An 18,054-nucleotide genomic window follows, 5' to 3' on the forward strand; every position below is an offset into this window, starting at 1 on the left:
GTCTGGGTGAAATATATGTAATTGTTTATTATATGTATTTATTAAAAAATAAATAAATATGTAGCTGTATCAGTCGGCTGCTACTTATAATATAAGCATTAAATTGCTTACCGTAGGAATAAATGACCTTGTGTGAATGCTAAAAATATTTATTTATTATTTATTTTTATTTGAAGTCAAAAACGTGTTTTATCATAAGTATTTACATTTAACTTAAACCCTTATGACAATATACTACGTACATTTGACTTAAACAAGAATACATTAGAAAGACAACGTTTTTAAATATAAGTAATATATTATTCCTAGCCAAAAGTGTCAGGTAATACACAATATGTTCAATAATTTATTATTATATACGATATTTTTACAAAATAAAAAATTAGGGGAGGAAAGTCTTACAATTGAAGGTACGATCAGTCACTATACAGAAAAAAAGAATAAAGGAAGATCTTTATTAGATACTTTGCATTCAGCCTATAACAGGCCTCTTTCCCTATGTAGGAGAAGGATAGAGAGAAGAGTAGATACTTAGAAAAGCATAAAATCTTTGTATAGTCATAATCCAAACGTTTGTATCATTTCATTAATTTAACAGTTGTTGTACAAAACTATAACAATAAACTTATCCATGAAAATGGGCAGATTTTCGAAAGGTAACACTCTTAAATAAATTAGTGTAAATAAGGAAATAGTAGCCAAGGACAAATTTCCCTAAATTTTTTTACGACAAAGATTGTTTTTTATTTTATTTTTATTTTTTTTTTGCCTACCGTACAGGCAACTAACGCTGAAGTAATAAATTCTAAAAGTGTTTTATCGTACGGTTTGTAATAACCAGCAGGCACAAAAAACTGAGCTGATTTTGTTGAAACATAAACGATAATTTAAAAATAACTATAGCCATTATAACAATAATAATTTTGGTTACGAAACACCATGATATGACTAAGAGGATAAGCAGTCATTAACCACAAAGCGGGTCAAACAACGCGGGTAATCTAGTAACTTATAAAATCCATCATATTGCCTAGTAGGCATTTACTATTAATTTTATATAGGCATCACGTACGTGTTGCCCTTATTTAGTTAAATAATGTTTATATTATTTAAATATAGTCGTAACGTCCAACAATTTTGGTGGTATTAAAATCAATTTATCACTAAGCATGAGTACTCTAACACGAATTCGGCATACAATGGCCACCATCATAAATATAATTTAAATATTTTTTATTTGAATTACTCACCAATAGTTGATAGAATTTGCGCTATATTTTACAAATATTTAATTAAAATGTTTTAAACGAAAAAATAATATTTACTTATAATATATTTTTATTAAAGTATCAAATGTGTTCTTGTGTAGTAAATACATCGTAATCAAAACTCGGTAAGGCAGTATGAAGTATGGATATATCGGTATAGTAGGCCCGAACAGTCGTGACCCTATTGCGTGTGTGACTCATGGCGCGTGCGCAACTTTAAAATTTCAAATTTCGTATTTTATTTTGATTGCCAACGGTAGCAACGTACGTGACGTTAGCTTATTGTTGATTCCGTGAAAATAAATAGCTTTTTATATTTTGTTCCTAGTATTTCTGTACATAAATACTTCCTGGAAATGTTTTAAAGTAAATAAGAAAAAAAAGTGCTGTGTGGTTACGGCACTAAAGAATTTAGCCACCCCCTCTCTTCCCGTGGGTGTCGTAAGAGGCGACTAAGGGATAACACAGTTCCACTACTACCTTGGAGCTTAAAAAGCCGACCGATGGCGGGATAACCATTCAACTGCTGGCTTTGAAATACACAGGTCGAAGACGGGCAGCAGCGTCTTCGGTGCGACAAAGCCAGTACTGCGGTCACCAACCCGCCTGCCCAGCGTGGTGACTATGGGCAAAACACATGAGTTCACGTTATTTTTGGCGTAAACTTGTAGAGGCCTATGTCCAGCAGTGGACTGTATAATGGATGAATGATGATGATGAAGAAAAAAAATACATAAAGTCTGCATAATTACATAATACGTATATATATAGATTTTTTTTCTTTCTCAATTCAAATATGTTTTTATGTCTGTTATCTTATGACTTTTTACTGTGAGTACCGGCTAATCAAAAGCTAGAGTTTGTCATGTGATTCCATTTAAATTTGATCGCGATCTGACTAGAACCTTTTGATAATCCCTAATAATGAGTATTTAATTGATTAATTTTTGACTACCTTCGTCGTATTACTGATCGATGACATTTCAAGTCTATATATAAGGTACCCTACAGATTACACCACAAAAATCAAAGAAGTGACAGTCTTTAGCGGGTAATGCTTTTTACTAGATGTAACTCTCGCATTATCATTTGAGAATAGAGTTATATCAGTATCTTAATATCTTTCGTAATTTCGTCGTATTGTGAATCTTGATATCCTTCATCATTTCTGCACCTACTAATTATGAATACGTAATTAAAATCCGTTTAGTACCGTCAAAGTTTATCCATTACAAGCTATTACTCTTTATGTGGATGCTAACACTATGCTACTGTGTAATTGTGACAGTTATTTGTATGAGTCTACCCTGACCATCTCGAGGCATTTGCTCATTCATTAATTTACATTAACGACTTTCAATAGTGCCAGAATAGCACAGATAGATAAAGAAGACACGAAAAAAAAAATTGGTAAGGTCGAGATTACAATCTCAAATGAGTTTTAAGGTCTTAATGCATGGATTAACTGACGTAGCTTCAATACGACGACACTTGCATGTGAAACTAGATTTAAAAAAATATCATGGCACATGAGAAGCGCTCGATTTCGTAACGACAGCTCTGCGTCAATCGCTGTAAAGTCGCAAAACTATCGCTTCCATCTGCGTCTTCGCAACAAGCGATGACGGTTCAGACTACACCAGAACATTAGCATAGATTTCCTCAGACAACACTAATCATAACTAGCTGTAATTATCTACAAATATTACTAAAATTAATTCACACTTGACTAGACGTAGCGGTGTTAACGATGCTATTATACAAGAGCGTGGGTACTGTCGTATTATTTGATAATAACTCCTAATTGTCTAGTTAACAATCACGCTCGCAACGTGTCTCTCGAGATATGACGAAATTGCATATAAAAATTTGACTAATTTTTCATTTGATTGTAATCTTTATTACCTTTAAATTTAAGGTTGTTTTTAAGTGCTGCATCATTTCGTAACGGAGTGATAAAAGACGCTTTTGTTTTTAAAAGCTTAGATCTGTGTATGTATAATTGAAGAAATCGCAAAAGATAATTTTAACTAAATGAACTTTACTTAATTTATTTATATTTATATAGCTTTATTTTGTTACAGTATACTTAATTATTGAGGACAAGACCTGTCTCATTGAACAAAAAAAAACTCAATTTGTGCAATTTATGGATATAGCATTCTGTATAAAACGTTTTTCGTTCAATAGTAGTTGACTCGGGGAACTTCGTACTACCATATTTTTTCATGAATATATTGATTTTTTTAATTTTCTCTTATCAAAGCCTTGTCCTAACAATAACGAACACAAAATAAAGAAATCGTAAAACGCTTACAAATAAAAATCTATACATAGCTTACTACACGGTGAAAGATTCTCTTTATCCAATCGAATAAGGAATTCGTACATACCACACAAGAGTTAGCAGGAAATATTAAATTAGATATATCAGAACCATCTCCCGCATCCATCATACTTTTTCTCTTGACGTGAACTTGACAAGGATATCGTATGATCTGCGCAGATGCGATTTTCCTCAGGGATCACCTCCCAAGTCGACTTGACCCCCACTTCTGATTTTCTTATATAGTCTTACAAATTTATTGGAAACACCGCATCAAAAGAATTTAATTCTTATCTCATAGGATATAAAGATGTTGTCGACGTAGTTGCTAAGTTTGCGGCTTCGTTATCAGATGTGACAACGGAATTAATTGTATTATTATAGTCGACCCGTGTGGAATATTGATAAGCGCGTCGGTCTCTTTTTGTCCCGTTTCTTAGAACGGTTTGGTGCTATTCCGTATGGATTTCGGTACGTAACGTTCGTGGAAATCGATTTACCTGCCTAGGTTTCTTAGCTATTACTAGAAAATGCTATTTGTCGAACAGAACGCGTTCCAGGCTAGTTTTTTTTTCGTCTAAACCACGTAAGGATTCACACGTTCTTAGTGTATTTAATGACATAGTTTAATGTATTTTTAAGATCACGTGTATCTTGATTTAAAATAGGGTATTTATAACAAATTATAATTAAATTAGTAGGAAATTAATGCTAAGAAACTATTGCTACATAATTATTAAATATATATATATATATATATATATATATATATATATATATATATCACAGACACGCCAGCGACTCATCATAAGAATATTATGAGTATAAAAAGTTTAAGTCTGACTATTTTTTTTCTGTCTGCAATAATCAATGTAGCTTACAATCTCAACCACACTGAGCATTCTCCTTCATGTCTTTTCTATCCGACGTGACATTGGCGAAATCGACAGTGCCCCCTAGCACAACTGAAAGCCATTAAGCCCAAGAATAATAAAAAGTTTGACAGTAATACATATAATTAAGTATTTTTAGTCTTTACATGTATCACACGATTAATAAAAAAAGAAAAAGTGAAACCGTCTTTAATAAATGTTTTCGTGATGAGTTCAACCTGTAAGTAAGCAGTATCATAAAAGTCACTGTCCATACGTATTAAAAGTTAAATACTCGAAATTAATCGATAAAAGTTTAGGTTCTGTCATTTGACAGATAAAAAATATGATTTATCCTTTTTATTATACACACATCAAGATAATATTACCATAAGTTGACGTTGGCTATATTGGGCGACGTGTAAAAAGTTGTCTTTGGCCAAAAACGTTGACGCTTACCACAGATAAGCCGAAAATAGTCTGCTGTGGGAAATGTTTGAGATATGCTACTTCGTTTTAATTACCCAACGAGTTACCGTTTTGATTAAAAGTAAAAGGTAACTACTTAACTACGTAACTAGGCTTTAAGGAAATATAGTCGTGATAATTAAATATATCCATTTTTGTTAGAACACCAAAATAAATATTTTTTTATTATTTCAATCATGTCACTTATTTAGAAAGTTAATTTTAATTGAGGTAAGAAACTGAAACATTTTTGGCAATACTTTTTCGACGTTTTTCTTAATTCCCTCCAATATGGCTTCCATTATTTTTTTATGATAAAACGTCACAAGATATCTGATTGAATCACTTAGGCAGGTGCAGAATATCTGCTTCGTCATAATTCAGTGTCGCATTTTAGGTTTGATATATTAATATTGGAAGAAATCTTTTGTGGCTTATTGAACATTTAAGTGCTTTTGAATTTGCAAAAATTAAAAATAACAAATTTTTTATAGTGGACACTTTTTGTGTATTTCTTGCATCGGATTGGTTAATTTCATAAATATTGATTTCAACTATATATCACTATATTTATACGATAATTCCAAAACGATTATACATACGTATCATGCCTCAGTTATGTAAGTTTCAAATCGAACCAATTTTTTTTATATTTCTAAATAGCAAAAAATTAAATATGAAGTTAAAAGGGGAAAGAAATTAAAACAAATTTCTGATATAAATACCGTATTAGGAGCAACGTTGTTATTACAAAATATACGTAAGTTGTACCACATTTACTCCATAATAAATACATTTACGTTAAAATTTATTTGTTGTTTAAAGATTTAAGCAATCAATAATTTATTTGAAAAAAATAAATAAAAAAAAAAAAACATTCTCGAAGACTAGTATGTATTTAACCTATTTTTACTAAACAATAAGTCTACCAAGCTATCAAGTATCGAATAAAACCATCAGCAAAAACAATTAAGATAATCGGGTATATTATAGTTTAAGAAAAGCACTCAGTACTGGCCGCGATAAGCTACCGTCGCTGCTTTTCGTTGTTTAGATATTTAATTATTTATTTAAATTTTGATTGAAAACAGAGCATACAATAAAAATTATCCATTAATATACATTCATTTGTTTCATGAGTAATTGCTACTCTAATTATAAGCAAAACTTCATTCATAGATACAGCGACTAATAAAAACTTGAAAATGAAAACCAGCAAAAACAACAATGACAATTCAAATAAATGAGGATGAATTAATATAACTTAAAGATTATTAAACAAGTAAAAAAAAAACTAGGACAACCGATGGTGACATTAAAACTAATGTAATACACAATACAGTAGTAAATTCTGGTAGAGCTTTTGATTGTTTGAGTAACTGATTGTTTTGTCCACGATTGTCATTTTAAAATTCCCAATACTCTCGACTCTTTTCGACTCACCTAGTCATCTTTGACCATGTGGCTTCTGCAACTTCGACGAAATATCGGAATCAAGTGTACATACACCGAATAAAAGTTTCGACAACGCGTTGGCGCAGTACTGGCTGTTGCACTAGCGGTTGCACACATTTGTATTGGTCTTAAAGATGTTGGTCGTGGTCTGGGTATTTATGTATGTTTGATGTATGATATGTATGATGCTTGTGTATTTTGTATGTTTTGGAGTGAATTCTAGTGGTGGCCGTAGAGTGCGAGGCGTTTATTTATTTATCTATTTCTAAAATAGCCTAGCAGTTAATTATGTGCACTCAGTATGATCGGACGGACGTGGCGACCATCATACACCGCCGCTCCATACATGGTGTGCAATTTAACCAATTAACAGCAAGGATATCCCAAGGCCGATACGTGTATGCCTTGACTCTATAACATCTCGATTGACACTACACTTCCTATGAGTAATTTAATTATTGGTAATTGAAAAAATAATAAGAATTATTGCTATTAGAGTATTGTATGAAAATACTACCCACTATACAATAGTTTAGTCGAGAACGAACACTTCCAACTAAATCTTAATTATATAGTTCACGTAAATTGATGATTAAACCTAAAGATGTCTTTTAAAAAAATGATTTTACATGGTACTTATCAGTCATACTTACTCTAATAGCAATAAACACTATAGTATTCACACACAGGAGCAGAACAGTAAGTAACATCTGCCTGTTATACTCGTACGTAAAATAACGCATGCGCATTAATAGCAGAGTTTTGTTTCGTCAAAATTTGAAAAACTGTCAAGGCCAAAAAGCTTCAGAGCCTTAAGCATATATATAATGAAACAAGTTTTTCGAATTTTATCGCGGTTTAGTATGTTTTTAGATTGTTCACGTTTCGGATACTTTACAGCAACCACGGTCACGAGAGGTCCAAGAGTGATTAATTTACGAAGGTAAATTTATCGTTTCTGTTATTTTGCGTCGGTCTGTGTCAAAATAATTATACACAGACTAATTTGTATTTACAAAAATTGTATGAAAAACATAAGCTACATTCAATATTATGTACCATACGTTAATTGATAACACTTGGGAAGTCCCTAACTTTGTTTATAACGGACCATAAGTTGAAAATTAAAAATAACAATAAATTTTTCATTAAAACATATATTAATCCCCATATTTATCGTATAGTCGGATGTCTGTCGCCAACTATGTTTAGCAGAGGACTGCGATAAGCTGAACTGACTGACTTATATACAAAATCTAACTTGTAGCTACGTTTTTGTATACTGTATTCTAAAGAAACCATATTCTGAACTTTACTGAACTTAAATAGCCTGTAAATGTCTCATTGAACAAAGGTCTCTTCTCTCTAGAAGAAGAGTTCAAGCTTAATCCGCAACGCAACTCCACAGAGGGTTTGCGAACCTTTTCTACCATGAGCAGTTTTGTCATTAGGTGTTTAACTTAACAACTGGAATCAAAGGCTTATAGGCTCTCCAGGTAGGTGAGGCTAGAGTTAGGAGAGATAAGAATAAAAATTTGAAGAATTATAAATGAATTCAAATCAAAGCAAAAACCGAACCCTGGACAGATAAAAAAACGCCACACGACTGAAGTAAAACTTCTTTAGCTCCATCCAACTTATATCTGCCGCTCAACCTCCGTTCGCCTCACCCCATCACACTTTTTGTAACGCTCTCGTCACGCATTCACCAGCTCACTCCCCAAGGCAAGCGTGCGTAGAGAAGTCTTACTTCAGAAACTTAAATCACCACTACATTAGAACGGTTGTTATGACAGATTCCGAGCACCTACTAGTTATAAGTTTATATACGTCACATAATACAATTGGATTCCAGAATTCCAGACATACAATTATATTTATTTTATAATATGATTTAACTCAAGTAAATGAGAATACCGACAGTGACGTAGATCACATTGGGTTTATTTTTACATTGCTCTCCGTGTGGTTTTAGAACGAATTTATCATTAAAAACAAACATACTCTTTATAAATATTTTATTTGTTTAATTAGTTTTTTATTATTATATTATTGTACATAATTATGTTTTTGTATATTTCTAGTTATTGTAAAAAACTTACTAATTATTTATTAAATATTATAATTATCAAATTTTTTTTCTTTGCATTAATATTTTTTTAAATAAAATCTTTACCAAAAATCCCAAATATCACCTTAAACTTTTTATAGGCTTTTTAACTTATAGTTATAACTACGACTATATAGACTCTAATTATTTATTAACAAGCTGTGCCCGCGACTTCGTCCGCTGGAATTTTAACAAAAGTTAGTTAAGTTATTGTTCAGTTCGCAGAGTTATAAATTAAATCATTTTCTAAAATAAAAATAGCCTAAGTCAATCCTTACTACATCAGCTATCTGTCAATGAAAGTCCTATCAAAACTGATCCAACTGTTTCAGAAATTATCCGGAACAAACAGACAGACAGACACAACTTGTAAAAAATGTTATTTTGGTATATGTGACGTGTATGCATCCATATGCATTTGGTAAAAAGCAGTTATTTTAATATTACATATAGACACTCCAATTTTATTTATTTGTATAGATATATCTAAAAAAATACACTCTAAGGAACGAAAAACAATAAAGATACATTACGCAACTTAACTGTGCTGTAATTGAGTAAAAAAAATAAAACCTCAGGAAAAAACTCCTCATTGTTGTCGACAGTTAAAATAAAATCAGTTGTAAGAAAACTAACCATAAGCGTTTCGAATACAAACAAATACTCACAAATATTAAATAATAGCGCGGAGTGATTTCACGGAATAAATTAATTCAATGGATATAAATAAACCACAAATGTTTATATTGTTAATAATTATATACTATAAAAACAAAATCTAGCCGCAACGTCTAAAATATTTATTATTTCAATATTATTTTAATTTTTATTGTTAATTACTAAGTTTTTTAAATATTTTTTACGGTATTATAAGTTATTCAAGAGACCAGGGGTGGCCAACCTGCGGCTCGCGAGCCACATCACACACGCTTTGAAGAATTATTTGTGGCGCTCGATAAATGTTCCCTTTTAATTTTTGTGATATTTATTTTTTTATTATCATTTTTATTATATTAAAAATATTCACGATTTTATTTTTGTGTTACCCACACATTAGGAATTCTAAACATTTTTGAATATCATATCAAAAATTGACCGCTCCAGCGGGATATCCCGCTCCCGCTGGAGCGGTCAATTTTTGATATGATATTCAAAAATGTTTAAAAATATTCTTTTTTATATGTACCCTTTAAATGCGTATGTAATTACGGGTCGCGAATAATTTTAAATTTTGAAAAGTTTTTCTCGGACTATCAAGAATCTTGGCCTCCCTGGAACAGACTTCAGTACGCCAAGTTGGCCTCTAGCACCAACACGTTGTTCCAACACTCAACACGTTGGCCCTAAAAACACTTGGTCACTTACTTTTTCACTCCTGCTCCAGATTTTGAGTGATACATCCTGCTGTCCCTAACAGTTATTGTTAGTCGGGACTAGAAAAAAATAACTAAGTGATATTGAATTCTTTTATCAACGAGAGCTATCGTAGGAATGCGATCGCGATACGAAGCGACGCGAATCGTTGCGAAGTGACTCGACCGTGACGTCACTTGAATTTAAGCGATAACGTATCTACATTTACAACTATCTATTAAAAAAAACTGACTTTTGCTGCCTTTAGTCTTTACATATAAATATTAAAACCAATTAAAAATTTGAAATGGTTAAATCGATTTCTTTTATTTAAGTATAAAATGATGATTTGCAATTAAAGAATTACATAATACACACTAAAGCAGTATGCAGCCGAATAAGCTTTTATTACAAACACAAAAAATATAGTTGAATTCAGTTCTAACTTCACATTTTTTAAGTCGGTTAACAAGTACGATATTTATCTTGACTTAATATATATTTATTTATTTATTTGTGCATTATTTATAGGTAACTATCAAAAAATATTAAGTACATAGCCATATCAGTCGACTACCAGGCTTAGTCGGTACCTACAACACAGGCTTATCTTAGGAACAGACCGCATGTGACCTATAGTAAAGTTTATTTATGTAACAACTTGTTTTCTCGAACACGAGAATGACATAAATATGGCAAAACCATAACATACTATACACTACAACATAAGTATCACGACACGTAAGCCATCGGTAATTCCATATTTTGGCCGATAACTTGCACACATTACTCATACTCATATGAATAATAGTGGTCTACGACAGAATCGACTTGTAATGTTGCATCTAACATTTCCAACCTTATTCCATTCAAATAGGTCTCAATATTTTGTGATGTATCATTCTCTGTGGTAAAGTTATATTTGCATTTGGCAAATGCAAGCGAAACATGACTCTTGACTCTACTAAACGCTTCAAGTGTAAGAGAATTAAATCTATGTTTGAAATTATACATATATGGAAAATAACTACAAATAATTTTGCAGCAACTGTAAACATTTTTGTTGATTTTTCTCAACGAGATTTACATTGCAAGCTGCTGGTAGCTTCAAATTAATTGTAAATTAATAAGTATTCAAATAATAAATGATTTTGCGCGCGTTGCTACGCCTTTTTTTGGTTGAACCAACTCAGAAACCTTTGTTGGCTCATGCTCAACACCTTGCTAAGGATCATGACTTGGCCAAATGCATAGTTTTCGATTTTATAAAGGACATACAGACAAACATTAATTTTATATATATAGATAAGGACTCGTAATTTTATTGTACGAGAGTGCTAATTTACTTTAACTATTTATAAGTCACTAAAGCTAATGTGATAGTGCGTCATAGGGTAATGTTTTATAGCCTCTGTGACGATAACCTGTGATGATGATAACGAAATTTTTCAGGTAATTGTTGAAACTGATTCAGAAATTTCAGATTTTATTAATAAATAGAATCAATGAATGAATAATAAACTGGGACCGTAGGATTTTCTCCTGTTTCGGGGGTTCGGAAACATACATATACAAACGCCCAGACCACGACAAATATCTGTGTATACGGCCAATACAAATGTCTGTAAATATAACAATTATAGTATCAAAAGAATATTTGGCGGTTTTATAACAGGAGAGATAAATCAAATAAGGAAATTACTTTCAGGCACTGTTCTCAGTCCAAAGGGTAAATTAATATCAGAAATCATCCAAATTAGTTATAGTTTTATTTAGGTCAATTGTGAATAATTAAAATAAGATAATAAACAAATATTAATCTGAAATGTATCTCAATTTACAATTATCAAAACCTAGTAGTAATCCCATTTTAAAAAGTATTTAAATGATACTTAGAGTAATTCCTTCAATTTTGAAAAATTCTCGTGTCACAACGTTAGTTACAATACTCCTCCGAAACTGCTGAACCGATTTTTATGAAATTTTGTTAACCGACTTCCAAAAAAGGAGGTTTTTTTATGTATGTTACATCAGAACTTTTGACCGGGTGGACCGATTTCGACTTTTTTTTTTTAATCGAAAGGTGGTGTGTGCTTATTGGTCCCATTTAAATTTATTTGAGTTCTAACAACTACTTTTCGAGTTATATCTAATAATGCGTTTTTACTTGACGCTTTTTTCGTCGACCTACGTTGTATTATACCGCATAACTTTCTACTGGATGTACCGATTTTGATAATTATTTTTTTGTTGGAAAGGGGATATCTCTAGTTTGGTACCATGATAAGGAAAACAGGATCTGATGATGAAATCCCAGAGAAATCGAGGGAAACTCTCGAAAATCTGCAATAACTTTTTACTGGGTGTACCGATTTTGATAATTTTTAATTTAATCGCAAGCTGATGTTTATCATGTGGTCACATATAAATTTTATCGAGATCTGATAACTGCTTTTTGAGTAATCTTTGCGAGCAAACACAATTATTTTGTGCATATCGGGTAGGTCTGAGAATCGGCCAACATTCCTCATTCATATTTTCATACCTCTAAGTTATAAAGTAGATTAAAGGATAATTACGTATATGGCAAAACAACGTTTGCGGGGTCAGCTAATTTATTAATATAATCTATGAATTTACCTTGTAATTTTTTACTAAAATTAAAAGTAAATCAATTTGGATAAGGTTAAGGCTGTGGCTGAAAATGGCTTAGGGTTGGTCGCAGATTGGCTCAGATGTAATTTGCTAACCTTGAATACCTCCAAAACTAATTACATGTGCCTTACAGTAACTAACAGAACCCAACCGGATTGCAATTTCGATATCAAAATACACAAAAACCATCATCCTGAAAATACTTTGTGCACTTGCCCCTCAATCAAAAGAGTGTTTGTTACTAAATACCTGGGTATTATGGTCGATCATAGATTGTCCTGGCTACCACATGTAGAATTAGTGTCTGGTAGACTTAGAAAGCTTATGTGAATTTTTAAAACTCTCAGGCATGTGGCTTGCCAAAGGCTGTTGAAACAGATCTACTACGCCTTAGCACAGACAGTCATTACATATTGTATTACAGTATGGGGTGCTGCTTCGAAAACTCATTTAATTGTGTTGGAGAGAGCACAGCGAGCACTTTTGAAGGTTATTTATTTTAAAAAACGCCAATATTCGACCACTAGCCTTTACACAACATCGGAGGTATTATCAGTCAGAAAACTTTACATTCAGCATACAGTTTTAAGGAAGCATACCTCCTCAAATTACAATATAGTAAATTTTAAGAAGAGAAGAAAGGATAATGTTTTTGCCACTAAACGTACTCACTCACAATTCGCTCAGTGTCAGTTCGGATATATGTCATCGTTTTTATATAATACTATCAATAAATTCCTAAATATTCATCCGTTGACACTTCGTAAATGTAGAAATAAGTTATCGAGTTGGCTTAAAACCTTAGATTACGACCAGACAGAAAATCTTCTGAATAAAATAAAATCAGGCTGAACCATGTACACGCACACGCATACGTTCAATTACGCACATACACACACGCACATACAAACGCGCACGCACGCGCACACGCACACAAACACCCATACACAAACACACACACGCACACACACGCGTACACACACACATGTATATTTATGTATGAATATTTAACTACTTCTTTATTTCTTTATTGTTTATATATGTATTGTATGAATTAGCGCTAAGTACTGTTTTTCCTTGTATTTAGTTTATAATGGAAGAGCGACTCCATCTGGCTCAGGTGCTTTCTGCGCCTAATTGAGGGAGTCAATCACAATGTGTAAAATAACTCGATGGTACTGAAATAAATATTTTTTTTCAAAAAAAAAAAAAAAATTTAAAGCTATACAGCCTTCTCTCCTAGCCAAATTTGAGTGTGTAATTAAAAAGCATAGATTGACGATCAAGATGTTTTATTTTGGCAATGTCAAATATTCGTCACATAGAAAAAAAAATCTTTCGTTTTTAAACTCAGTTTGTTCCTTCGAATCTTCTGACCACACTTTTTTTACCTCTGATCCTTCAAATAAGATTTAACTTTTTAAAATTGGGCACCGCATAAAATTTGTATGGTAATTACATTTAGTCTTGAGCGAAAGCTCGATCCAGTTACCGAATATGATACTACTATTTAGGGGTACAGCTTTTTGTACGAGTTTTATTTCATTAAGTATGATACGATCAGCCACCCACGCGGTACGCCATAATGACTTGCCATATCTAACCTATGGTGGGACATTCGGCTACAGAAGTTACCGTTACCAACCTAATTCGAGCTATGACAAATGGGATCAGATGTAAAACCAGTTGATTGTATTTGTTACATAGTACTCGGATTTTAACTTTTTTAAATTATTTAAAAAAGTATTTACTATAAGAAATGTTACTGCTTGCTTGACACTAAATGTAAATGTTTCGTTAACAAGAGTTACAATATGTTGTTTTATAGCCTCAAACCTACATCCTTCGTAGATAAACAAACTCTTAAGTAATTAATAATACATTTAACATCCTGGTAGTTTTTACATTCAAATAAACAAACGATTCACATGTACTTAAGATTAAAACTAATATTTTTTTAAGGTAACAATTATATTGAAACAAGTAGTATGACCTGTAATTAACAGCTATAAATATGCTGTACAAAAAAATAGCACATACAATGACTGATTAATTAAATTCTTGACTACAAATACAAAAAAAAAACAGTATCAATTGTTATTAGGTTTTATATTATTGTTAACCCAAGTAAAGGTTTTGTTAAAATCATTAAGCAGATATAGTAAAAGCTGTAGCGTAACCTAACCTATACAGTTTATAAATTTGAGTTTAAAAATGCAGAATACAAGGGAACACTTACGCGCACGACTGTTCGGATTACATTACAGACGTTGCGTAGCTGAGTTCATGTCCCGCTCGGAGAAAGCTATAAAGGTCGCGATAATTATAAATATAACTATATCATACACGATTATAACAAAATCACTTCGGTGTATAGAAATAGTGCGTTCAGTACTGTCGGTTAAAAGTTTAAGACTTAACATTGGGTACCTTGAATAGTAAATTAGGCATGGAAATTAACCATTTAAAAAGAAAAAAATATTAAAATTTACGGAAGGCATTATTTTTTTATAGAAAAGTAGCTCACGCAGGTAACCTCTTTTATCTCCAAATATAGGAAATACACCTTAGGACATAGGTCTCCCAAGCTCGCGCTACACCCGCGCACCGCGCCGTAAATCCTCATCTAGCCTTCACCGGCAAACTTACGTAGATCGTAGTTATACGTATAATATAAGATGAATTTATTTTTATTTTGATTTTGTTATTAAAATTCTTAGCAGCAATTATTTTATTTTAATTCTTATTTTAAGGATTATAATCAAAAAAATTCATAAAACCTGGCCATATTCAAGTAACCAATCTACAAACAAAATGTTACTTGCGTTACTGGTTATTATCTCTATATCTCGCCTTACCTACTCAAATATACATATTTTGAAATACCGGAGCCATCTTCCAAATAATAAAAAAAATCCTTCACCTTTTTCATATTAATATAGATAAAAAAATCATAAAAATACCGGGGATATAACAAGCAAGAAGTATTTATATATTTTATTAAAAATATACCTCACTCTTGACCAGTTCTAATAGGCGCATACCAATGACTCTATAGTAGATTTTAATTAAGTTGTTAACGTAATGTCGCTTGGCCATGTAAGTGAAACTATGTGACTAAGTTATTTAAGGCCAATAAGGGATTACAAGACATCTCTTACAGCCTATTTTTTCAACATCGTATGTATAATTAATTTCAAGAGAATTTCTATCAAGTGATTACCGTCTGCTGTAGTTATTGATGGTCGTACTTTCGATTCTTATGACTGAGTAATACATACTTATATATTATAGAGATAAAAGATTTGTTTGTGGTCGTTAAACTGTGACATTTCTGAACCAATATTAGCTTTTTTAACATAAAGTATTAAAAAAAGTCCTGCAGTTGATATTTTCATGGGATATTTATGTGACTAAACTAATATATATATTCTGTAAAAGAAACATGTTTTTCAGCGATTTAATAGGCATTTAAAAAGTATGCTCATTTAATAATTTTACGGTGGTACGGAACACTTATAGAACCGGCATGCTCAACTCGCACTTTATATGTCCTTACTTTCTTTATGAAGTGAATTACTATCTCGATAAAGTTATTAAAGTTCTTTAAAGGTCGAGTAGAGATAAATTGCCTTGTTTGTATGTATAATTTGAACATTTTACGTACACATCTACTCTCTCACACACACACACACAATCGAATGCATACATTGGTAATAATTAAATAAAAGTGTACGTTACTAAAACTCGTCTCATGTAAATTAAATTTTTCAATATACATACGTTTTAAAATAACATTATGCTGATACAAATAACTCGGTGCGATAGATGTTACACGTTTGGGAGTATTTTTTTTCAAACTAGCTTCTAATTTGAATTTCAAATGTTCTGTAGCGAAGAGTGACTGTTTGTGCTGACTCATCAGACGAGGGTTGGTTTCCTGTGACTTTTTATCCCGTTTACTATAACCAGTTATTTGATAGTCTTATTAATATTATAATTGGGAAAGTCAGTGAGATTGGACGGATGTTGTAATAAATCTTGTGGTATATAGATATTTAGCGAATAATAAAATGCGAGACTACCACCACAGCCACTAAATCATAAATATGTAATGTTTGTTGCTTCAGCCTGTAATATCCCACAACTGGGCATAGGCCTCTTTCCTCATGTAGGAGAAGGATATGAATATAGGAATATGTAATGACCAGACATCAATTTTAATATTTACGTATACATACATATATACATATTACGTATATATACATAGGCACCCATTAGGATTTAATCCGGTTTCGGGAGTCCGGAAACATACACAGTACATAAGCACAAACGCCCAGACCACGGCAAACGTCTTTATGGCTAATATAAATGTATATCATGTACGAGGACCGAACCCACAAAAGCCAGCGCAATAGCTGTAATCCAGTGCTGTAACCATTGCGCTAATGTGTCAAAATTATCCATATATAATGCTTGATTTGATTAATTTGCTAATGTTTGTTTCGTCGTCTTCAAAATGAAACGAACGAGTTGATTATAAAAAAGAAATAAATCCCTTATATTCTGATTTAGCAAAGATAATAAGCTAAAGTTGTTACCCTGAAAATATATATTATTTACATAAATCACTTACCTAGCATTTTACTTAAGTCAGCATTATGAAGATCTGGATTCTCATCAGCCAGTTTTTTCCGCTCCACTTTCGCCCACACCATGAACGCGTTCATAGGTCTTCGTATCCTGGCTTCCTTCAACGCTTTGGCCTGGCCCATCTTGGTTGTGAATGGCGCTCTTGCATACTGCTGTGAGGAATAATCCCTTGAGGTATCATAAGGGCTTCTGTAATCATACTGCGCCCTGTAATCCAGACCGTATGGTAGTGTAGACCAGACTACCAGTTCTGGACTGGTCTGGTCTTGGACTGAATCAGTACTGTTCTCTACAGCGCCTTGGACATATTGCTCATAGCTCCGGTGATAGGTCGGTGGAGATTCAATGCCAGCGCCCCCTGAGTCCATCATGCTGTTGACAAAAAATGTGTACATTTTACAAACAGAACAGATAATAAAAATTTTACCCATAATTCGAACTAGTATTTAAATAATTTTTGAATTATATTATAAAAAATTATCGCCTAAAACCTTAGATTAAAATTTAGATATTCATCATTCAACCTTAGATTAAAATTTAGATAATCATTCATAAACACATTGCAAGTAGAAATACCAAGTTAGACACAGGTACAATAAATACAGTATGATTTGTATTTTAAGGTGTATACAGCAATTAAATATTTATTAATATATTAGATTATTCGAAATTGTAGCATAATCACAAAAAAAAAACATAAATACAAAAACCTCCAGAACAATAGGTATACTTAACGAGCTGTGCCCGCAACTCGATCCGCGTAAAACTAAAAAAAAATATTGTTCAGTTTGCAGAGTTACAAAATAAATAAATTTCTAAAATAAAAGTAGCCTAAACTACTCCTTATTACATCAGATATCTGCTAGTAAAAGTTTCGTCAAAATGAGTCCAGCC

General features: G+C 32.1%; 1 protein-coding gene across 1 annotated transcript in view; it reads right to left on the reverse strand.

The window, feature by feature from the left end:
- The window catches only part of LOC123665610 (putative transcription factor SOX-15), a 115,048-nt gene that overhangs the window by 81,395 nt on the left and 15,599 nt on the right, over positions 1-18,054 (reverse strand). The window contains exon 2 of the mRNA XM_045599889.1: positions 17,144-17,532. Within this exon, the coding sequence (XP_045455845.1) occupies positions 17,144-17,532 (389 nt within the window). The remainder of the gene's footprint in view (positions 1-17,143; positions 17,533-18,054) is intronic.

Source organism: Melitaea cinxia, chromosome 24, assembly GCF_905220565.1.
Source record: "Melitaea cinxia chromosome 24, ilMelCinx1.1, whole genome shotgun sequence".
NCBI classification, from domain to species: domain Eukaryota; kingdom Metazoa; phylum Arthropoda; class Insecta; order Lepidoptera; family Nymphalidae; genus Melitaea; species Melitaea cinxia.